We start from the raw sequence: 24,833 nt of genomic DNA, 5'->3' as shown, positions 1-24,833 counted from the left end.
TTAATTAGTTCAAGAGATGTGCAAGAAATGATAAAAAGGATCTTCCAACATGGCTTGTATGTGCACATAGTGTGTTCACACACTGACTTAAATTTAAGCTAGTCGCTGAAGAAAAAAGACCCACTTGCAACGTTGTCTTCATATGTGTTATTTATTATATGGACAGAGTGAGTGACAGAGAAAGCTCCTAATTATATGACACACATAGATTTCTCCAAATAATACATTCTAGGCAATACTGACATCAATCTTCCCCGAGGCAAATGAACGTCGGAAAGACTACAATGTCTCAAGCTTAAAAGAAAAATAGTCCACTACAGTGTATTGTTGAAGCCATGGCGAGTCCCCTATGATGCACACAGTCAGTCTTCGTCTTAATGATTTGTGTTGATAGGTCTTCAAAAAGCATCAGTTATAAGATGTGAAACTGATATATAACTGTGCTTTAGTTATGGGAGCAGATACCCTGTAAAGAGCCCTTAAAATGTTAAAGTAGTAAAGATCACATATAAAAGTTTTAGACGAATAACCGTGTGTTTTTAAGTACAAACATTTATCATTTATATATATGATCTCATATCGTTATCTCCTTTGTGATTTCTGTTTGAACTGAATCAAAGAATTCTTAAAAGACTCTCAGTGTGCAGCCTGCAGCTAACCTCAACTGTCACAGGATACGTCAATTATTGATATATTTCAAATTGGACTTTAAAGGGGTTGACTGACTGTACTGCTTCAACTTTCTATGCATTGTTAATCAAAGCGAAAAGGCACAGCTGGTGTTATGTGTTGTGTAATATATATCAATACTTAAACATCGCCAATTCCTCAGTTTATGCAAGAAAACAAACAATAATAAAAAAGAAACACAAAAAAACCCCAAGCCATATATATATAACAAAGCAATCTGCTAACAAAGCAACATAAAAAAACAGGCTTTTACTACTGCACTTACAGAAATGGTTTAATATTTTGGGAAATATGCTTCACTTTCTTATCGAGAGTTAGATAACAACATCGATACTGCTCTCACATCAGTCCAGTATACTGCCAACAGCCACTTAGCTAAGCACAAAGACTAGAAACACTGAAAAAACAGCTAGTCTGGCTCAATCCAAAGGCACTGAATTTCTTCCTCTTGACAGCTTATATCTTGTTTGTATAATTTGCACACAAATAATAAACTTGCAACTAGCTGGCTATTTGGGCCGTCATTCTCCCTCCAAGCTAATGACCTACTAGCTGAAAATGGCGAGTTTTGATGAAGATCTGGATCATGCAATAAGGCACACCTGCTTTGGTCTTTAGGTGAATTGCATACATACACAACATACAAAACAACTTGTGAGCAAACTTTAGAAAAGCTGACATCCTGCAGGACTCTCAGGCCCGATGTTGATCCATTTTCTGACATGGCTAGTTGGAGTTGATTTGCTTCTTCACTCAAAACATCTCCAGTCAAACAACACCTAGGTTTGATCCTGGAACAGTCTGACTCAACACAATATTGGCAAACTCTGTTGCTGCTGGCCCTGCTCTCACAGCAGCAGCACTATCACACAACTCTTAGCTGTTATACTGAAATGGCTCATTTAATCTGATAATAATCCTTGGTTAACATTAGTTGTATGATGCTAACAGTTATCTCTGTCCCTGTGTTTCCCCCTTCCCCGACACTATTTTGGAAGAGCATGATTGCTGGGCTAAGTGCTTCCAGACCTTTCTCTAACATTGACACATTCAGCACTGAGGAGTTAGTTCTGACTACGTGAGACCCAAGGTAGCCAGGCTAGCTGTTTCCCTCTGTTTCTAGTCCACATCAACTATGGGCAAGAAAGTGAAAAGCATTTTCCCAAAATGTGAAACTATTCCTCTATTTAGGCACTCTTGTTGAAAGCTTTTTCTGTTAATTTTTTTTTTTATAAAACAAAATTCTGAATCAGAGAATAATACAGATAACAAAACAAAGGCCACAACAGCGAGCTTATCTTTTAGCCACTACAGACAGACATATTTGGCAACAATTCCAATCCTGAATCTAAATAACCACTGCACCTATAACTGCATACCTTTAACTTTCATTGCAGATAACATTGTCTGGTGGCTGGAGGAACTGGGTTTCAGCACATTCACGCTTCACCTACCAAAAACACATTCACCCTTTTATATATACAGACAGAAACAAAAACACCACAGCATTGCTCATAAAATTAAAGGCTCTGCTTTCTCTAAAACATGTACAATGTATGATTGACTCTTAATTGATAGGCTCTTTCAACAAGGCTATTATGTGAAGAATGTCATTTTACTCTCCTTGTTCCACAGGTGTGGCCAAAGCAGTGTCTAAACATGCTGGTTTCCATCTGCAAACACACACACAGGAGCACAGGAGACACAGAGAAAACGTTTTAATCCTCATGATACAAAATTCTGCTCACTGAATTGTCACTTCATCAATCATAAGTAGATACAAGCGTTGAGACACAAATCATACCTTTTTCCCTCGCCCGTCACACTCACTCGATAACTTGCAGTGACCTGAACGCTGCTGTGGTGTTGTCATTGACAAAAAGTGATTTGCCCATCCCCAGCTGTGGATCAAATTGTTGAAAGAATATCAGTTAAGGGTGTCACACAGACACAACCACACACAAAAAAACACACCCTTGGTTTAATTAAGAGGAAATGTACTGTGTCAGCAATTTGGAGAGGCCTCCAGCAAATCATGGCAGTGTGACAACTGTTTTCTCAGTCTTGCCAGGTATCGCTTTTACTTCTTGACTCATGGCATGGTATAAATGTTGCCTCTGTCATACATGTGTGCACATTTTCTCATACAACATACACTTAATCTTTCATATGCACTTTCTATTCCCCATCTCGTCCACCTCTGACTCTTTACTGTCTTGACCTCTTCTTCATCTCTCCTCCATTTTCCATGAGCTACTCCTCCCATAATAGACACTGTGCACCAGAAACCAGTCTGCCAGGATTCCAGTGTGATTGTTTATGTATTCATTGAACTCCTGGGTGTGGCAGTAGGGAAGGGAAAGTGATTGTGTGCACCGAAGGAGTATTAATAAACACCCACCCATTTCAGTGGGTGCTTGTGTAAGGCAGTGCGAACATGTGCTAAGCCTTATACACGGATACATTTGTGTTGTGTCTGCCATAAGACTGGCTTACACTAGAATATTTTTTTAGATGTTAACAAATGTCAAAAATTTTAATGATCCCACACATAACAAAATGTAATGCTAAATTTAACACTTTTTTTCTATAGTGTGTGGAGAGCAACCAGACACCAAAAGATTCCAATCACGATCAACAAGAGTCCCAAACCTTTAAAACCGGAACTCATGCAAATCTTTCCCAATCAAATGTGACTTTAAAGTAAAAATACACGGTGCACAAGGGGAAGGAAGAGCTAGTGGCTAGTTTTAGCACTACTTCAGAAAATTCACAAATTTAAAGCCTCTGAGGCCTGCAGGACTGCCTGCGATCCTCAGGTTTCCCCTGACTGAACAGATTGCATCATAAAGATTGATCTGCTTGCGACTGGAAATCAGTGTTGCCAGGATGGAATACGTAAAAAACACTCTTAACATACATCACGCTATACGAAGTTCAGGCAAGTTGATCTTTAGAACCATAAAAAAATAGGGCTTTGATAAGCATTGTCAGGATGGGGAAATGGGCCAAAAATCAATGGGATTCTTGTGTAGTGTGTACCAGGCATTAGAGAATAAAGCAAGTCAGCCACATGTTTTAGCATTTTACCTTTTTGACAACACATTGTAAATTCTTGTCATTCCACATGTTGTAGAGCAGTGCCGAAGCTACGTTTCTGGCTTTGGGAAATGACCTAAGAAAGCAAGGCAGAGGTCATAGAAAGAGCTGAAAACATCAGGCAAAGCACACACAAACAACAAAGGACTGTGATAAAAATAAGCAATTTAGGCTCTTAAGATATCACCTTCACAACTGGCATTTTAGATAATTTGACAATGGAAAACAAAAGCTGACTGTGGCAGTTTTTGTGTTAAAATAAACATTTGATGATCAGCTGCAAAATCAACTGCATGATGATGGATTAAAAACTTGTCTTTTGAGAAAGAATGCCTGTCATTGTTTACAGAGTGGATAATCCACTGCCACTGGTTTTATTCAGGGTTTCTTTGGCAGACAGTTGTTCCAACTGGCAGCATTCCCTGTAAATTGTTAAGAGATGCAGAACAATTTTCTCTGGAAAGAGGTGTTGCTGTCGATGTTAGGGTGGAGGCAGAAATATCAAACAGATCTCAAACGTTGGCAGGTAAAACTCAACATAATCTGCATGGCTACAAACCACTCTTACATGTAATGCTATTTATCAGTCTAAACTGTTTCTGTGTGAGTAGCTAAGTGTTGGAGATATTGGCTGTAGAGATAACTGCCTTCTCTGAAATATAATGGAACTGTGAGCAGTTTTGTGAAGGAACTATTTTATTTCTACCAAACTACACCCCCCAACTGTATCATCGTATTTACATCTCGCACTATCACGAACCTGAGCCTCTTTTCCATGAGTAGATGCACACTTCCTTCTACATGGTGATACTGTTGGCAGGTGTTGTTAGGTAGTCAGAAAATAGTTCCTACATAAAACTGCTCACAACAAGGTCTGTAGATTCTCTTGAGTAACCGGGTTATGATTTCTGGTAAGAGACATTGCTGTTGAGTTTTTCAAATAATTTTTTTGCACTTTTTGCACCACAAGCCATGTACCATCTAGTTCCACTATATCAGCGAGAAGGGAGACATCTCTATGGCCGATATCTCCAATACTCAGCAACTTACACCAAAGACTGATAAATACCACTACAGGTGAGAGGAAAATATGTATATCTCTTTAATTTCGGATGAACTGTCCCTGGAAGTCTATGTCCTATGGAGCACTTTTCAAACACGGAGGTAGTTCAACGCACACACGTCAAACAAATGTATTTAATGGTAAATGGACTGTACTTGTATAGCGCTTTTCTAGTCTTTTTGACCACTCAAAGCACTTTCACACCACATGTGACATTCACCCATTCACACACATTCACACACTGGTGGCCGAAGCTACTGTACAAGGTGTAACCTGCTAATCAGTAATCATTCACATGCAGTCACACTCCGATGAAGTCGCATCAGGAGCAATTTGGGGTTCAGTATCAGGATACCTCGACATGTTGCCTGGGGGAGCCGGTAATTGAACCGCTAATCTTCTGATTAGAGGACGACCCGCTCTACCTCTGAGCCACAGCTATGAAAGCTGACTCTCCCCCCACAGAGATGAATAAACAAAAACTCACGTGTTCTCACTGAGGTCGGCCACTGATGACACCAGTTCACTACTGATGACCTTCTTGGTGACCTCTGTGTCTGTCATCATAAGACTTAGTACTGTGCTACAAGCTGTTGCTATCGAATCATCTGAGTTTCCCATCTCTCGGGGGCCCGAGGAGAGGATGCTGGTGAGCTCAGGCAGAATCTGTTTTGCTATACAGAAGGCAAAGGAAACACACAGTGAATCCGTTTTTATGTTGACAAATTTCACGTTCATGTATCTGCTGCCTTCAAAACAAACATCAGCACTTACCCATTTCCTTGCTCACGGAAGTCTGCGAACCACTGGTCCGATACATGTTACCCAGCAGGGACAGCGCAGTCTTCTGCAGGCTCCGGTTACTAGACTTTAACAGAGGGGACATGTGCAGCAGAGCCCCCAGCTTTTGAACCAGAATCTGGCTCATGGCACTGGAGCCCTGACGAGAAGTAAACACAAGACAGAAGGAGGAAAACACATTAGCTCCAATGCAGCTGCTCATATTTGCCTTGTGATAAAATCAAGCTGACTTTGTTAATACAGTGAAAACCTCTTACAGTGACCATGTAAGTCCAGATCAAACTTATGATTGCTATAAACTGAAGATGACTAAAACTTTTTTTTTTTTATCCTCATGCAGATTACCATCAAACTGACTGAAAACTGATTGAATTGTACTGACTCTCTCAAAGTTAAAGGAGGCCTACAGCTATTTGAAACACTTTTTTAAAGTAGTGTACAAATTAAATTCGGTTACTGTACGCTACAGAATTCATATACACTACAATACAACAGTACTGTATGTAAAGCTTAAAATTTCCCTCACTGAGGACCTGCTAAAGAGGGCATTATGTGACTGATCAATCCACCTGATGAGGGATACTCCAACCACAGGTAGTTTCCCTGTGCAAATTTGTTTTCTGTCTTCATCATTAGCAACCATGACTGTTTCTAAACATATGAGTCAACAAACACAAAGTAGCCTGGAGAACACTAAGTTTGGCTGCTGTATCTTTTTAGCTGTTTTTGGTGGTTTATCATGAGCTTTGAGGAGTGATTTACTGAGAGATATTCACTTTCCCTTTCCCATCATGATTTCAATGTGCATGCAGAACCAGCCTTACGTAGGAAACCTAAAGCAGACAATAAATGTGAGGCAAAGTGTCGTGGGAGTAAAGTAAAAGAAAAAAAATACTGCAGTCTTAAAGTGTTTTTCCATATTTTGTCATGTATTAAAAGATCCAACATGAGCACTGTAAGCCACTTGATGACTATAAGCAAATTGCCGGTATTTAAACAGAATTTGCATGGGAATGATTCTGTCCCAAGCTTTTTCATGCATAGAAGCAGTTCATCACTCTAACTGTGATCAATATAAGTGGCAGTGGTGGATGAAGTCCCTGAAAGCCAAACTTCAGTAAAAGTACAGATATCTTACCAGGAAATGACTTTGGTTTAAGTTATAGTCACCTATTAGAATATTTCTTGAGTAAAAGTACCTGATATTTACTGTACTTTAGTATGAAAAACAACTGTAATATATTAAATGTAATTGTTAAAGTACAAGTAAATGCTGGTAAAAGAAATAAAGTGTCAGAATTTTGAGAATTATCAAATTTATTTCCTCATAACATAAACCACCCTAAAAATGGAGCTCACATTATAGCTGAAGAAAAACTTGGCTGTTTAACAACTTAATGGAATAATAAAAAAAAAAATGAATGAAAAAAATGAAATTCTTTCATTCCCTCCACTCCCTTCCTTCCCTTTTTTGTCCTAAGTAACTAAAACGTTTAAGGGAAATGTAATAGAGTGAAAATATACATTTCATTTATGAAATGTAGTAGAGGGAAAGCGGCAGACAGAAACATAAAGCCTCAAGAAAAGTACAGATACACCCAAAAAATACTTAAGAACTGTAACAAGGTATTATTACTTAATTGCATTATACCAATGGTGAGTGGTTTCCACTGCATTTGATATTTGCATCTTACTTTCTTTTGTTCTAACTTTCTTTTTATAATCTCTGAATCACTGGAGACAAAACTTCACCTTTTCTCATAAAACCAGCCAGTTGTGCAGTTGTGTCACTATTTCCCCACATCTCTGTCTTTCTGTTGCTTCTCTTGGTTGTTAAATAAATCTGAGATAATCCAGAGTTTCCATCAACACCTCACACAGACAGCAAACCTGATAATTATCTTCTTCATACTCACCAGTCCACTGCTGGCAGTGAGGTTCTGCAGGGCGCCGCAGCAGGCCTCCAGGGTGGAGTCTTTCTTGGATGAGCCCATCAGAGACAGGTAGGTCTGCATGGTACTGGGATGGCACAACCGCTTCGCACCTGATGGGATGATATCGTCTGGCATTTTGTCAAATGAAAACTGAGGAGAAAAGACAAGAAGGAAAGGAGAATGAGAAGGGGCTTGGACTGAGGGGTCGTCATGTTTATCCAACAAACATGAGGTGGAAGTGTTGTGGTTGATGCCTACCTCCCTTTGAGCCTTGCCACTCTTGGGGCTGAAGCATCCAATCGTGGGGCTTCTCCTTCTATCAAATTCACTGTCCATCAGAGACTGGAACTTGCTGAAACACTGAGGGGACTCCTCCTCCAGTTGGTAGGTCAAGTTGTGGAGGATGCATGCACAGTTCTCCACAGACTAGAGGAGAGAAGAGATTTCTTACTACATGTCATAAAATAGCACAGCAGTCTCTTTTCTGAACTGTCTGTCATATTATACACATTTGCTAGTGTGTTTCCAAAGAAATTGTATCAAGTTACATGACAGGATGGTATGATTCTTATTTGCAAGTTTCCCATTTGCAAAAACAATGTGACACCATGCACTTCACATCATTCACAGCCACTAAACAATACAGGAAGACCCCATTTATGATTACCTGCTCTACATCTGGATCCCATTGGAACTATTCTCTGAGATTAATTTCAGTCGAACTCAAACCTAGGGCTCAAAATTATTTTAAAATCTCAACAGTGTAGTGGTATCCCAAATCTTTACAATTGAAGCAGCGAGTGAAATGCAATCAGTGGACATAAATAACAAGAGTACTACAAGAGTAACACCAAAATTGACAAAAACTGGAATTTCCATTATGTCTATTTGTCCAGCCCACTAAGGTAACTCATACTTTCTTTTAAATTTAATTTCACATTCCCTATTTATTAAGCAAACACCCATCAAGCTCTTAAGAAAGTTTCAGTTTGTAGGTTTATTTAACTAGAAAAGGATGAATTCTTCAAGTCTGCCATTGTCAGACCAATTCGGAAATGCAAAATCAGTCTGAAACCTGTCCATTCATTCATACTAAATGAGAATTAGTGAAGTCAGTGGGATTTCTTTATGAGGGTACATAATAATAATACTAAGATCAGTAAAATTATATTAATAAAAAGGTTACTGAAACACAATCAAATGATGAAGACATAGAGTTTAAGCTACATCTACACAGTCTTTACACAAATTTAGGAAATTTAGGAATCAACATGCATAAAGCGCAGCAACAACCACAGTTAGTTTACTACAAGAAGAAAACTTTACTGAGCTGACACGAAACATATTCTTTCTCTGCCTCTCACACAGACAGCACCACTCACACTCCACTACTTCATTATAAGAAGCCTGCGTAAACAGAGTGCTAACACGCATAGAATTAGGCACAGATCCACACCCAAAACCTCCAGAAATGCTAAATGTACGACACATGCTGACTCCACGTGCTATTTACCTGCTTATACATGTAAGTGTGTAATGTAGTTGTACGGCATGTGTTTGTACATGTGCTTCAGGAAATATCAAAAGTTTCTGCACTGAACACTTTCTGTGAGAGACACAAGACCTGTGCCACAGGAACTGAATTAAACATACATCACCAGACATGAATCCAAGCACTTGCCTGCTCACTGATCCAAAGCTTATTGTTAGCAACACAAAGTGGAAAAAAAAACATGTGGCCTGATAAACAGACAAATAATCCTAGATTATAAGGCCAGTGAAGCAAACTATTTAAATATCAAAGTTTCAGCTTTCAAACTGTGCCTAAACACAGATATAGAGTAGATATTTGGAATGATAAGCAAAAAATGACATTAACATTAACATTAACATTTGTTGTGGTTTAAAGTGGAACCCATGCACTTTGATCAATCTCACAGTACAATTGACTTTATTACATGACTACATGAAAATCTATCCTTTTATCATTATTCAGGATTTTCAGAATGAGGAAAAATGCTTAAATCATGTTTGTTGAATGTTATACATATAAATATTATTTTACACTGCATATGTGGACATATCTTGGATACTTGTTGAGAGTTCACTGATTAAAAAAAAAAGATAAAGCCATTTTCTTATTACATTATATTTAATCTTTTTGCAGATGGGACCACTGTTTTTTTTACGAAAATATAGCACCACCAAATGAAATTCTAAATTTCCGTTGTGGGCACAAATGTTTTAATCTTCAAGTCTCTCTATTAGCACTATAGCGACAAAAATAAACACTGTAATTTAGTTAACTGCTCTCTGCTAAAACCCCTTAAGCCCAAAACAATGTCATTTAATTATTTTTGTTTGTCCAAACCCCACAGAAAGTCAGTTTACCAGAAAACAGAAAAACAACAACAAAAACAAACAAACAAAAAAGAGAGACTTACACAATGATCAAAATAGTTGCTTATTAAATTACTGAAGATGAGCTAATTGATTAATCGATTCATTGTTTCAGCTGTTTTTGACACCATCAGTTTTTCCCAAAGTAATGATGGTGGTGGTGTAGAGGGGAGTAGATGAGTTTAAAAATACTAGAGCATAAAATAATTCCTGATGTATTAGTATTCTCACAAAACTAATTTAAAATGTTTGTTTGCACTGGCCAACAATAAGAGGACGGCAAAATGTGCATAGCAAAAAAATTAGTCTACCGACCAACTCTGATTCAGTCTGTGTACAGAGCCTTTAAATTTTAAGTACTGTGAATACAATAGAGAAAATTCCTGTTGATAGAGATGAGAGAGCTTACCTGGTCATCAGGGTTTTCCTCGGCCACACAGGACTGGACGTAACTCAAGAGTGAGTCAATGAGGCCGCGGCAATCTCTCATTGCCTGCCTCTCCTTCTTCGATGCGCAGCTCAGATTCCTAGACACATTTCAACCACCATTCATTTAAATCAAAAAGGAAACACTAACATGTCAGGAATACAATAAGACACAAAACTGTGAGTGTCTCAACGTGTAAGTTGCACCATCACAGCCCAAACATGATCATAGAGATGAGGTTTCCAAAGCAGTGCCAGTATTAAGTTACAATAAAAACTATTGTTTAATAGACATTTACACTATATGACTGTCAAACAGGGGTCTGATCTCGATTAGAATTCAAATTCTTCTTCAGTTCAGGTAGATGTATGGGTGCGTTTTGCATACATCATGCATCATGTGACACACTTTAACAGGTGCTGCTGCTGCTGCTGGAGCTGCAGAAAGGCAAAGCACTGTTTGGACTATGGCTGCAACTAACAACTATTTTCATTGTCAAGGAATCTGCCAATAAGTTTTCGATTAATCAATTAACTGTTTTATCCATAAAATGTCAGAAAATATTGGAAAAATATTTTTCATATTTTCCACAGCCCTTTGTGTTATCTCCTAATTCCCTGTTTTATTTAAACAACAGTCAATAACCCCAAAATATTCGGTTTCCAGTAATATAAATCAAAGAAAAGCAGCAATTCCTCATACTGAGGAAGACATTTTAGCTTAAAAATTACTTACATCATTTAATAACTTTATGGGTAGCTATTATTGGATTAATCATCTAATTGTTGATAACGCAAAGCCTTGCCAAAGGTGTTTGTGATGTTAAAACTATTGTATTAAAAGAAAAACTTTTGGGAACTATCTGCCCTAAAAAACTTAAATATCATTCATCAGGGGTATTGATTATTTAAATGTTCTTACCGCAGGCACCCTGTGGCGCTGTGGAAGACATCAGGGTGTATGTTGTTATTGGCGCTGTTGTCTGACCAGCAGGTATATGGCACCACCACGTTCTCAGTCAGGGCGGGCAGAGCTGTGGCTATGAGCTCTTCCTTCAGTTTATCATCAGAGGACAGGTTCCATAGCAGGCCTTTGTGTGATAAGAAACATAGAGTTAAAAATCTGCCTTAGCATTCCTGATGTAAGTATTTCATCCATGCATGTTGCTGCTCTTTGAGGTTGTGTTTATTCTTAAAATAATGTTGGACTAAGAAATGGATGTTCTAAGAAAAGTTGAGTGGACTGTGGGGGGACTGTGAAAGAAATGTATAATATGGAGAAAAGTACTCCTTATTACAATTATTATTATTATTATTTGTATTACTGGACGTAACTAATGAGTGAGTCAATAATAATAATAATAATAATAATAAAAAGGAGAATTAGAATATCATTGTTGTTAATTTCAATGCACACATGTATCATTATTACAATGATCTATGTTTTCTATTGTTCATTTATTTCATTTCATTTATTTATATTCTTTATTTAATTATTTTTCAAGATTAGTGCCAAAATATAAAATATTAAATATCATCACTTCATCATTTTATCCCATTAGACATATTGGGGGAAACTGTCATAATTAGCATATGACTTCTTGAATTAAGGCAGACAGTTTGAGTGTTTGTACTAAGTTTGAGGAACCTCCCTAAATGCCTTCTTGAGATATCACATTCACCAGAATAAGACAGACAAGGTTACAGTGATCTTTGACCTATGACCACCAAATTGTCATCGTTTAGGGCAAGTTTGTGCCAAATTTGGAGAAATTCCTTCAGGCATTCTTGAGATATTGCGCTCATGAGAATGGGACGGACAGCAAGAAAATTTAATGCCTGTGGCCCCAGTTACTGTTGACGTACATGCAGAAAAACAAAGCATTATATTGTAAAGCACATTTTCTAGCTCAGTCTGTGTAATATTTAGGCATAAGGCATATGCTTTTTTAGTAAATGCCCACTAAGCCACCCTGCTACCCAATAAGTTAAGGTCCTGCCCCAATAAAAATGTCCTACCAGCGATCTGTTTCTGAGTATCAGTAGAATCAGTCTCCTTGAGCAGTTGCAGGGCCTTCCCTATGCCACCACAGTTCTGAACCTCCAGCTTGTTCTCCCGGTCCATGAAAACCAGGTTCCTCAGAGCCCCAGCAGCACCCTGGCTCACCTCAGTGTTGGGGCTCCGCAGCAGGCTCACCAGACCGGGGATACCTCCTAGTTCGCGCACCTGTAAAACAAAAATGTGGAGGGAATGTGTGTTGAAAATGTGCGATTTAAAGGCGTGGCACAAATTCCCAAAACTATGTGTTACAAACAGAACCAGCAGCCAAGTATGCTGATGAACGCTTTCTCCTCCCTTTCCCTCAAGGCAGGTTACACAAAGGTCTTTGCAGAGTATTTGCAATGATCATATCAACACAACCAGACAACCCTCACTCAAACATGATGTGAAAATAGACCGTATTTGCAGGTTTGGAGGGTGTGTAAGTACAGTATATTTGTGTCCAAGTGCTCAAACCTGCAGTTTGGCGCTCTCCTCATTGTAGGTGGTGTGGTGGATGAAGGTGGCTCCATACTGCTGGTAGTTCTCGTCAGGGTGAGACAGGAACTCTACAGCCTTCTTCAGGGTCATGTCTGACACTTTAATTCCGCTGTCCACCCTGCAGTAACAGGCAAAGCAATAGATGAGAGAGTTCGAAATTCAACAGTAGAAAATAGTTTTTGATGCATTCAAAAGAAAATGAGCTTACTGCACTTTTGTCACATAATACCATGGTCAAATCTTAGACAAATTATGGCTCAGGATGATTTTTAATTTTAATTGCAAGAAATATGGAGCATGAAAATAGCGACAGCCATTCCCTCCAACAAAGGATGACTGGGCTGCAACTGTTTTAAAAAATAAGGAGAAACTGACCTTTACCTTAAGACTGAGATATGATAAATATGTGAATACTAGCAAATATTAATTCTAATAATAAAATGTAACCCATTTCATGCATCACTGACAGACTCTTATCCTGTACAAGTATAATGTTACCAATGTCAACCCCCTCTTGTTGCCTAAAATTATCAACAGAAAGGCGAAGTCCCTTGACTTCCAGTGGACCACCACAGGACTTCGTTTTTGGAAATATGTGAGTATAATGTCAGTTGTAGTATATTGGTGATGTGTGTGCTAGGGAAGGTAGCATCAGCACAGTCACTACCTGGAGTCTGCATAAATAGAGCCTGGGTCTGTTGAAGGTGGTATTACTGTTTGGTCTGTAATAGCCATGTGATAGCCAGCCTAGCTAGCTCAGTTTAGCCTCCTGGGGGATAGCCATGTGTTAGCTTAGCTTAGTTTTGTATCTGTGGTAGCCTTTGGTATCTGTCTGTAGGCTGTGATAGCCATGTGATAACTAGCCTAGCTAGCATGGCTAGCATAGCTTAGCCTTAGCCTTGTATCTGTGATAGCCATGTTATAGTGTAGCTTAGCCTTGTAACTGTGGTAGCTTTGTAGCAGTTTAGCTTGCATCTGTGAGAGCAGTTTAGCTTAGCCTTGTATCTGTGATAGCCAGATGGTACTGCCACTACCTGGAGCTCGCATAAATGGAGCCTGGGTCTGTTGAAGGTGGCAGGGCTGTTTGGGCTGCATAGGAGCAGTAGGGCTGGCACTAGGGGAGCGGCTATGGGACGCCAGAGTTCACTGCCTAGCCTCCTGGAGGTGTTGTGGGACCAACTAGGTGAAACACTGATGAAAGGAGATTCCCACCTGATGACCCCAAATATGTGTTAGTCTTCACTGCTCTCTGTCCTTTATATTTAAGCCATAATAGCTGATTGGTGACCCTAGTTTCTTTAGTGTGTATATTCCTGGAGCACAAGTTTCTTGTGATCAGTTGAAATTCCCGTCCGTGTGACGGGGAGGAGGGGGAGCTTTTGGCCCGACCCGCCAGGGGTGGTTTTGAGTCTGTTCAGACCTGCCACCTTGGCTCTGCTTCTTCTTCCTCTTTCCCCTTTTTTTTTTCTATTACTCCTCTCTGGCATTCATATTTAAATCATAATTGCTGATCAGTGACCCTAGGATCCTAATTGAGTGCTTATCCTTTACTGGAGTACAAAGTCTTGTGTTTTAGTTGAATTGAATTGTGCCGTAATTAAAACATAATGTTTGTGAAATAAAAGTTGATGTTGCATTTCCAGAAAGTCATAGTTTGTTGTAAAACTGTTGAAGAATAAGACTGTGGAAATACCTAATTACAGAAACTGCACAGTCAAAAGTCACGTATGTGACATTCGGGGTGTATTCACACAAGTGACTATTGTCCACTCTTTTGCTTTCTCAGAAATAAAAAAAAGAAGCGGAAGTTGTTGCATAAAACACATCAGGTAACATAAGAATTGGATGCGGAAAAGCTAAGTTACCAAGCTCGTGATTTAACAGGTGTCTGTGACGTATATCGAGCAAGACGACAGATGTAGCTCACTGAGAAGTTTCACACAAAAGTAAATGGTACTGTGACAAACCTACGACAAACCTTGATAAACTTCACGAGTAATCCATTGCACAGAAAACATATTTGTCTCTACCATACACATTTCTTCCAAAATAAGGTCCCCTGGTGTACAAAAGAAGAGGAGGGACCTCAATTCTCCATGAAATTCAGATAACCAAGAGAACTCACACTGATTCCTGCACTTTCTTGGAAATTTTCATGGTACCCATCTTGCCCTCGGTGCGAGACAGTGCAAATGGCAGCTGGGTGATGCGTGACTGGCTGCTGGTGATCTGAGTGCCGTTGTTCATGGAATAGGTGCTGTGTCTGTTTTGTCGAGTTCGGAGGGTCTGCTGGCTCTGCCCTTTGACTCTCTACAAAAAGAGCAGTTTACAATGCTGATACAGTACAGTGCTGTGGAGTAATCAAAGTTTTTGTGAAATATTGTTGAAGAATTAGTTGCCTATTAACATGAAAACACTTAAGATAGATGAAGATACTTAAGTGACTGTAGTTGCAACAAAAAACTGAAACTCATTACCATAAAAGATGGGTTTGGATGAACACCATAGAAAGTATGAGCCAAAGCAGGGTCACTGCGAGCGGTTTTCAGCCCATTTTGACGCTGGGACCAATTGTTGGAGCCGATCTGCTGTTCCCAATTGCCAGAGCTGCTGAAATTTCCTCCTGTTATGGTTTTAGCGGACAGAGTGCGACTCTTCTGAGAGTTAATCTAAAAAGAAGAAATGTCAGGAGGTTTTCAGATAAAACACTCCATTTTAAAATTTTGGGCATACACAAATTTTATTCGGATTAGATTAAACATAACTCCTAACTTTTGTGGTTTTAAGCCTGGATCCAGTTTTCCATATTTTTGTTTCTCAGTGACAAATGGAGACAACACTGGTCCAGTACTGAGCAAATTCACAGACACAGCAGTGAAACAGGTTGCAATGCAACAACTAATTGACCACTATTAATTTTGTCCAATAAAAGAACTTATTTTACCACCAATAAATGAAACATTTTTCTTCACTTTTCCATGATCCAGTCTGTTTGTTTGGTGTGTAACCAAGTCTCGCTCAAGGAGAAGTCTCTTTTCCACTTTTCCACACAGTGCATTTACAAGGACATGAATGACAAGTTTATCATCAGGTTTTTGGAGTATCTTGTTTATGTGTTTGAGCATGTTCACATCAGCTCAACTTATGAGAAACCCGAACATGCTAGCTGGAGTGCTTGGAAAGAAACCTGGATGTATTTGGGGAATATGAATAATGCACTACCTGTCAAAATCAGCTAAATATTCAGCCATGACATTCAAAACAAACTATATAACACTAAGCTATGTTTTCTGTAGTACAAAACAACAAACTCTTTCCAGTACTCCTCTTTCCAACTCTCGCAGACTTGGTCTCTACAACAAACCGACCACTGAAAGCTAAAGAAAAACATTTAATTTCTCTGTACGGTATTTCCCGTGATGTCATCAAATACTTCTAATAACAATCTGAGCCTGTCAGTGCCAAAAAAAGCACTATTAATGGACTTAAATTGACAGTGCACAATTGCCTCTGTCAATACTGGACCAATTTCAAAAACTGTTATCCCATTTTGTCACTTAGACACAAAAGTGTGGAAACACAGGGCCCAGGTTGAAAAAGACCTTCGTTTCTCTTTAATGTTTTTCTGTAGCAACAATCCAGGTCACACAGTAGGTAACCCACTCTCCACTGGAACAGTTTTTAAAGACGTTCACTGTAAACCGAGACAGAGGAATCTGACTTGACACAAAGCCTGCATACCTTTTTCTGCTCCTTAGTTTATGCTGAAAGCAACAGAATGAACCCAACAATCACACAAACCAAAGTAACATAATGACTGTCATTGGAGACCAACACAAGCAGTTAGAGGGCCGCTGATACAGTCGAGCAGTTTCTCACAGAGGATCTTTGTGTGTCAGACACAGCATTCGTTAAACCAGTCTTCACAATCCCAAAGTCATTTAATGAGCTTAATCTCACATAATTACACCTCATCTGTGTATCAACTTATTCTGACTTTGCTTTTTTGGCTTTGTCTGTGTGTGTGCTTGTGTTTGTGTGTGTACAAAGAACACTTTTCATGTTTTTCCACAAAGCAGCTATGCCAAGAGAGAAGCTTGGCATAGCTTGAGCAAAATGACAGAACATGTCTAGCTAATGCTTTAACGATTAGTCATTCTCGCAACCAAACCTTGGTCTCCTATTGGCTTATTTAAAAAAAAAATACAGTCACATCACAAGTCTGACAAAGGAAAAAAAAATCTCACCAGTCTTGGAACACACTGAACATTGTTAAGGAAGAAAGTCTGCACTGATGATCACTCAAATATCATAAACATCACAGCTTCAGAACTCACAACAGATTTCTCACAATTTATCGCTGCAGCTGACATGTTGATGTTTCAACTTGTGAAATTTATTAGAAATGGATGTTGTCTAATGGGGAAGCAGGTGACACGCAAACACACACGCACACACGCACACACACGCACACACACACACACACACACACACACACACACACACACAAACAAGCACTGTAGGTTATGTACAAACACTCTTTCCTTTTTCAAACTGGACTGGTTGCTCAGTTACTGGTCAGCTTTGCTACCTAGCAGCGAAAGCATAATGGAGGACACATCTGTCAACAATGTGCTTGATAAGAACTGACAGTGTGTTTACTCTCAGAGAGCTGCCTTCTCCCTTTATTTGGTTACAGCCTGACTGAACCACCGGGGCTTTCCAAACATCAGAAGCTGGATAGCAGAGATGGATAGAAATGCAGCAGAGCAAACAGAAGCAGCATACAACACCAGCAGGAGGTCTTATTTGAGAACATACCTCATTAAGGCCCCACCTACACATAAACAAATATATTTGAAAGTTGATATTTTCCTCTATGTTTTGGCTTCTCGTCCACACATTTTTTGAAATGTATTCTGAGATGCAGATTTTTCAAAACTCTGCTTACTATGTAACTGTGTTAACATGTAAAATAACCAAAAGCAGTTCAACCATCACTGATGTAGAAATCATAATTGAGCTAATGATTAATAATTATTGAGGTGATGGTGTTGCAAAAAAAAGGAAGCACTCTGACGGCACATGGCAGCCATGAATATGGTTTAAAAAAATATTGTCAAGGCATCCATCCTGGAACATGTTTTAGTCTAGATAAAGGAACAAATTAATGTATGATCAAGTTTTAAGCAATGTCAGTAAACCAAAACTGCTGGATCACTGGGCGTTTCCATTGTGCTTCTGACTTTTTTTCCTGACAGTTTCTATTTTGAGCGGTTTGATTTGCCTGCTGCATTGGTTGGATAAACTGAACTGGGAAATAAAAGAAATACTTGATACAAAAAAATGACCATTTGTATATTAAATGGACATGCTGTGTTACCTTGAATTGATAAGGAAAACCTTTTTCTTGCATGCCTCTGTGGAAAAGGGTGAATATATTGATTTATGAATTGATTGGGGATCATGTGTAATGCTCAAGTATTACTGTATGAGCTGATGTACAAATGGTTATTTTATTGATGATGAACTACTTTAAGTCAACCCAAGCAAACAGAGAGTTTCCGCCTCTCATGGAGATGTTTAGCATTATGAAAATAGGCGGCAAAATACCACAAGCTGACAGATGACAGTACTTAGTGAACCATCAAAGATTTTCCTATATTGTTTATACCAAGTTAGATTTTTTTCATGTATCAAACTGACAAACATTCCCATTTTGTTATCTTCTCTAGTTTCACAACTGGATTTCTTCTAAATTTACAGTAATATGGTAAATTCAACTGTGAACAGTGTATCAATTTCGAAATATAAAAGTGGGGAAAGATGTCACTGTCAATAGCAAAAGTCAAGAAATATGAGACATACTTTTACTTTCACATTATATTTCTCTGTCACATTTTAATATGTCAATTATGTTGGGTTGGGTTGCTGTTCATGCTCGGTTTGTTACCATAAATCTCTATTTGTTCCTTCACTTTGAAATAAAATTGCTCCACAGTTAATGCTTCCATTGAATACTGCAGTATTAATACATGCTCTACTGTATGACGGGGTAATTTAACGTGATATGTTCAAGACCAGAAAGTAGAAAGTAGACTTAGGTAGTAATTTGACCTAAGGTGACAAGTGACTCAAACGCACAAATACAACCACAACTTGACAGAGCGAGATTAGTGATAATGAGTCCTCATCAGTGTGACCACACTCACCACACCACACCCAGACATGCCTCAACTCACTGTCAGTAGGTCAGGTCAGGCCAGCCCTGAGCTGATACGTCTTCACACACACAGACACACACTCAGAACCACACTGATGAAGTCAGTATTACTCCTCTGTGAAATTTGGATTAGTCGAGCACTGCAAATGATTTGAAATCTAAGTGACAAGACTTAAATTGAAAATGACATTCAAAAAACAATATCTGTCCATTTCCAGAATCTGGAAATAACTCACGCCTGGCTGCTAAATTAAAAAAAAAAAAGTATGTTCTGTTAACTTTTCATTTCAGTACCATTCAGTGTGCACCTCACACACTCACAGTGTGGCTGCACCACGAGATTAACCAGCTCAAGTATGGCATAATATATCAAATAACGTCATAAATTAATTGTGACTGAGAGGTAACGCCCATTTGGTGTTAACACTGACTTATAGATACCCACCCAGATTCTGTTATTGCTTATCGTCAAAGATCAAACCTCTCAGAGATGAGTTGTAGGCCCTATGAGGGATTCTATTTATCCAATCTTAACCAAATTCTCCCACTCTGTACAATAACAAGGCATTGTGTCATCTCGTCTTAAACTGAATTTGAAGGGCAGGGGGTGCATCTTTAAAGGACCACATCAGCATTTGTGTATGTTTAGCTTTTTAAAAAAATGTTCATCTGATATTAAAGAATTAACTGAAAAAAATGGAAGGTAGAAGAACATACTACCTAAAACACTAAGACTGATCAGCAGTAATGTACTCTCAAATATTTGTGACTGGAGTAATTTTTTGGATGCCTATAGCGGACTTGATAAGAAATTGTAATGTAAACTTGAAAATGAAAATGTAATTCCACTCTATTCATTTCACGTATGTATGCATTATTTGAGTAAAAATTTAAATAAAAAATACAATAATCAAGCAGAACAAAATGAAAATGAAAATGGCAATTGATATGTCAAAGATTTAGTCTGCTGTACAGTGGCAACATCTGAAACATTAAATTGTTGTTAAATCAAACTAGAAAGAATGTAGCCGGATTTTAACTTTGTGCAGGCATTATTTAAGCCACAATTAAAACTGAAATGCAGTTATCTAACCATTTGAAAATGCAAACAGCAACTGAAATTTCATTTTCAAAGACTTATGTGAAAATGAAAAATGTAATTATTACATTTTCATACATCTGAAAATTGTAACGCTATTTTGGAATTACACTTTTATTTTCAAGTTTATATTCCACTTTTTAATATAATCTCTTCAATAAAAAAATACTGATTTGACCCTTTAATGTTGAGTCTGTTACATGAGAGAAATAATTACCATTTTGCTGAAGCCTGTTGACATGGAGGAGTTGGTGCGGCTGAAGGTGCCATTGGATGGAGAAAACTTGAACGATCCAAACTCAGGTGATAGCACTGTCTGGGGACTCGTGGCTGTTAAAAGAGGAGACGAGAATGGAAATGAGCAACAGGGAGACACGGAGACTCAAAAGAAGAGGCAGTGACAGGCAGTCAGACTTTTTTTTCCCTCAAGATGTTACTCTGGACATTATGACAAATAGAAAGAAAGAAATCTGAAACACACCTAAACAGGTTAATGTTGTCATGGTGATAAGACCTCCACTGAGCATCAAAAACACGAGCACAACTGCATGAGGGTGTTGATAAAAACCTTAGCTATGTTCGAAACCATTTCCTCATTCACTCACTAACTCTTCACTATGTAGTGTGTAATGTGTTTTATAGTGTACTATATAGTGGATGAAATTAACTACTGAGAATTTGAACTACATAGTGCACTATATTCATGATAGGGGACGATTTCTCTTTATATGGGCTCCAGTGTTGCAATCTGTGTTTCACTTGCACTTACTTTCACTTGTTGTGTTTTAGAATTTATGCAAAATATACATCCACAGTTTTCTGGTGGACAAAGACAGCCTTCCATTTAAAAAATAAATGAATAAAAGCAATTAATTTATTGACAGTCAAGTGGACAATTAAAAGAAGGATTTATAGACTTCACAAACAAGTACTGCACAAATACATAAATCAAATTTTTTTACAAGGATATACAAACAATGTTTTAAGCAATATTCAGGCCATTCTAATAAACTGTTTGTACATTTTCCTACAAAAAATAATGCACTCAAATTTGTATATATCCCACATTATCATGAGCCAGTAATTAATGCATAAACCATGTATTTTGGAGGGCTGTGATCATGCGACCAATGCACTGACTGGAGTAAACAAGGAAGCAATCCCAAATTATGGTGGTAATTACGTCACAAAACCACAGACTTTCACATGGAGACGCATTTTGAGAACCATGTGAACTTCGAGCGAACTGTGAGCCATTTTAAGATACATTCTCTCTATGTTTCTTTTCCTGAACCTAACCAAAGTAACGATGTCAACCATGTAACTGTACATTAAGAACGTAACTTAATGTGGGCCGCTTCTTCACAGGGTATCATATGAACTGTTCTATAGGGATAAGTTGCAATATTACAATCATTTAAAATATTTATTTCCAAAATTAAAATATTTGGGAAAACAGCTACAACACTCAATAAAGCATTTAGTTCTCTATATTCATTTATAATATATGTTTTTAATTTGTTTTTGCAAAATATTACTAAATATACTCAAATGCGTCCCTTAATCTAATCATATGCATGACTTTTCTTTTCATGACGTTTCTTTTTGGATTTTCATTTATACTCAATAATAATAATCAATTTGGATTGATTAATATTTTGAAGAGTATTTCATTACTTGTCCATTATCAGTGGTTAATGGCAAGTAGTCCTTTTGTTTTTTCAGTTTTGTGTTATCAAAAACAGCTGAGAAAAGCTTTCACACACACACATTACGTGTTTAAAACTCAACGTGCATAACTGTCAGTCACTCAGTCAGACAGCAAGCGAGACAGACATGACATAACATCAGACTTCACATAACAATTTGAATGTAAGCTTAGGGAAATCCAGCCGTTAAACACAGCCAACGTGTCTTAGTACCTTTGTCTGTCTGGGAACGTGAGTTTCGCTGCCATATTGTGCCAAATGGAAGGATGTGACTTCACTATTAAAGGATTATGGTTGTCATAACATATCATATCATACATGATGTCTGTACGGGAAAGGAAAAATTCTCCTAAAATGACTTCAGCACCTATCAGCAGATGATCCTGGTTTTATCTAGCCAAGCAGATTGTTTTAATTTAATGTGCTGAGGTTTTATGATATCTGCCTCTAAAACTTCTGCTGCCATGCAACAACAATACAACTGTTGTGCAAACTGAAGGAGGCATAGCCTGATTGTATATGTTTTGCTGAACACTGAAACATAATACATCAATAAGAGCAGTTCAATTTGGATGAACTAACACTTCTTTGGATGACCACTGGTTACATGTTGGCAACATTTTTTTCCCCTAAACTTTTAATTCTGTGAGCACCACAAACAAAATTGCGTTGGTGCAGCAGCAGAGGTGTTAGGGCACGAAAAATCTAAACAGGGTAAAAAGATGGACCTGAATTTGTATAGCACCTCTTGAGTCTGTTTTACACTACATGCCACAGTCACTCATTCACACTAAATTCATACACTGGTGGCCGAGGCTACCATACAAGTCTCCAGCATCTGCGTACAATTAGCTAGCCAGTGGGATACACATACACAGGGACTCACATGCACTAACATGCACACACCACTGAGCACAAGTTTGGATTTCAACACACGCAGAAGGAACAAGACTTCATATTAACGCTCTGACACAGCACCTTTAAAAACAACAGAACAGAATTGGTCTGGCTGATAACAGTTTAACAAAAATCAGACATCGCGATCTTTGCCACTCCAGCACTAAAAGTTAAACAGCCTTTCTCCCGTATGTGACTCATGAACTCTGCTTAACTTTCTATAAAAATGTCGGCCTCAGGCGTATATGCAGCTCTGACTGTGTGGTTATTTTCCTTAATATTCAGTGTTTGACTGCTGATATGTGTAAGGTAGACATTTGCCCCGAGCAAATATTCCGTGTCAGATCTCTTAGTTTCTTTAGGCTTAGCTTCATTTTTAGGTCACTGAGGTTCTCTGAAACAAATAAAGACAGGGAAGCACTTAAATATGTTGACCACAGATGATAAAACATTTATTTTGTATGTGCTGTGCTAACGGTCGCAATGGTATATTTTTACAGTATGATAACAGTCTTAAAATGTTGCGGTTTCACAACATTACAGAATTATTATTTTTATTAGTCAGAATGACCTTTAAATGAATGAAAACAGAAGGCTTAGAACAAATGTATCACTACAATAAAGACTTGAAACCATTTTTTTTAATGGAAGTATATGTAAAAAGTTTCCATTTTGAAAATAACTAAAATAAAGGTGAGATTCTATGTCAAGTTGTATTTTTTTAAAGACTGTAGATAAGCAAATATATACATCACAGTAACCCTTAAAACCGGTATGTCGCTTCAACCCTAGTTGTGCTGTATGTCTCTCATACGGGCTGCATTTTTCTATGTGTACTGGGAATTACAATCATTTAATGAAGGCCTGTTTTAAACAGGCTAAATGTATCCTTATCATGCGCACCACACATTTCAAAATCACTTTAAACATTGAATGTGTGGGTTCAATAGTAAAATAGCAAATCAACAGCATGGCCCATCTAACAGATAACAAATTCTTCAGAGATATTCCAATGCACTTCATCTCAACTCAGCAGACCGCACACATTTCACAATATAAAAAATATGTTGTGTCTCAATTTCTGGTGGATCTTTATAATGTCTCTTGCAGCAAAAGCCAAATTCCAGGGTTGTTTTGAAAGACTAAAATGTAATTTTCTGTGTGTGTGTGTGGGCAGTGAAAGTCAATGAGCTGCATTCCTCACAAACAGAGAGAAAGCGCTGTGGCACGCTCAGGATAAGTAGGATGTGTCTCTGACAGTTTCTCAGAGCTCACATAACAAAATTCACTTTCGAGTTAAACAGCAGCCAAGTATCGCCTTACAGAAAAAAATCTTTTTTCTTACAGAGAAGTACCTCAAACAGTTTATCCCCACCTTTTCCTATTAAAAAAAAAAAAATCAAGTAGTTGGCCAAACCGCAACACAGTAAACCCCACATTCAGCCTGTTTGGACGAGTAGCTGCGGCTGCAGGATGCAACGTCTGGAGAAACTGTGACGAATCATTTCCAGTTAAAAAAAAAAAAGTCTAATATTGACTAACAGGTGGAAAACGCCCGAAACGACAACAGCACTATCCAAATAAAAGATATAATATCACACTTAACAATGTGTAAAACATATTTCCCATACTTGTTGGTGAGGGCGACAGTTGGCCGCTCTTCCCCTGTTTGGACTTGCACCTCTTAATGGTGTGCACTTGAGTCAGCACGCGCTGCTGTCCCGAGCGCAGATTGTCGTCGGAGGGCACCGCGAGCGACGTGTCATCCACGCTGCCGACTGTCATCGCTGTACGCAGCGGAGCCATCATCTTCCCAACACGGCGCCCTTCGCGTGAATGGTGCGGTTATCAAACCAGTTTTCAAATAAAGTGCGTACCCGGAGGAGGAGTGCGATTTGTCTCGAGCAGAGCGGCGGACAGAGCCAACTGTGTAGGCAGGCTAAATGTACC

At 38.4% G+C, this 24,833-nt stretch overlaps 1 protein-coding gene across 2 annotated transcripts; it reads right to left on the bottom strand.

Annotated features, from left to right (window-relative positions):
- Positions 1–132: 132 nt before the first annotated feature.
- Positions 133–24,833, bottom strand: pkp1a (plakophilin 1a). Of its 2 annotated transcripts, XM_042492378.2 has the most exons (15): positions 24,515–24,833; positions 20,495–20,607; positions 15,433–15,624; positions 15,081–15,265; positions 12,932–13,073; positions 12,433–12,640; positions 11,336–11,504; positions 10,397–10,514; positions 7,846–8,013; positions 7,570–7,737; positions 5,627–5,792; positions 5,340–5,526; positions 3,781–3,865; positions 2,495–2,591; positions 133–2,363 (listed from the first exon to the last, which is right to left on the bottom strand). In XM_042492378.2, exons 1-14 carry the CDS (start codon positions 24,690–24,692, stop codon positions 2,517–2,519), a joined length of 2,154 nt encoding a protein of 717 aa, XP_042348312.2. In that variant the 5' UTR covers positions 24,693–24,833; the 3' UTR covers positions 133–2,363; positions 2,495–2,516. The 2 variants fall into 2 exon arrangements, with proteins under 2 accessions (XP_042348312.2, XP_042348313.2); XM_042492379.2 differs by lacking the exon at positions 15,433–15,624.

This window comes from Plectropomus leopardus, chromosome 9, assembly GCF_026936395.1.
Source record: "Plectropomus leopardus strain MGB_pleo_1.0 chromosome 9, ASM2693639v1, whole genome shotgun sequence".
In the NCBI taxonomy this organism is placed as follows: Eukaryota; Metazoa; Chordata; class Actinopteri; order Perciformes; family Serranidae; genus Plectropomus; species Plectropomus leopardus.
This window is presented reverse-complemented; position numbering and strand designations above follow the sequence as displayed.

What these genes read in the sequence shown, in the direction of transcription:
- pkp1a (XM_042492378.2), bottom strand. Translation starts at nt 24,692, where the DNA reads ATGATGGCTCCGCTGCGTACAGCGATGACAGTCGGCAGCGTGGATGAC. An exon ending in CAACAGGCTTCAGCAAAATG is followed by an intron (nt 15,625 to 20,494) that starts GTAATTATTTCT and finishes TCTTCTTTTTAG; the next exon opens with ATTAACTCTCAGAAGAGTCG. An exon ending in AAGAAAGTGCAGGAATCAGT is followed by an intron (nt 13,074 to 15,080) that starts GTGAGTTCTCTT and finishes CTGTTACTGCAG; the next exon opens with GGTGGACAGCGGAATTAAAG.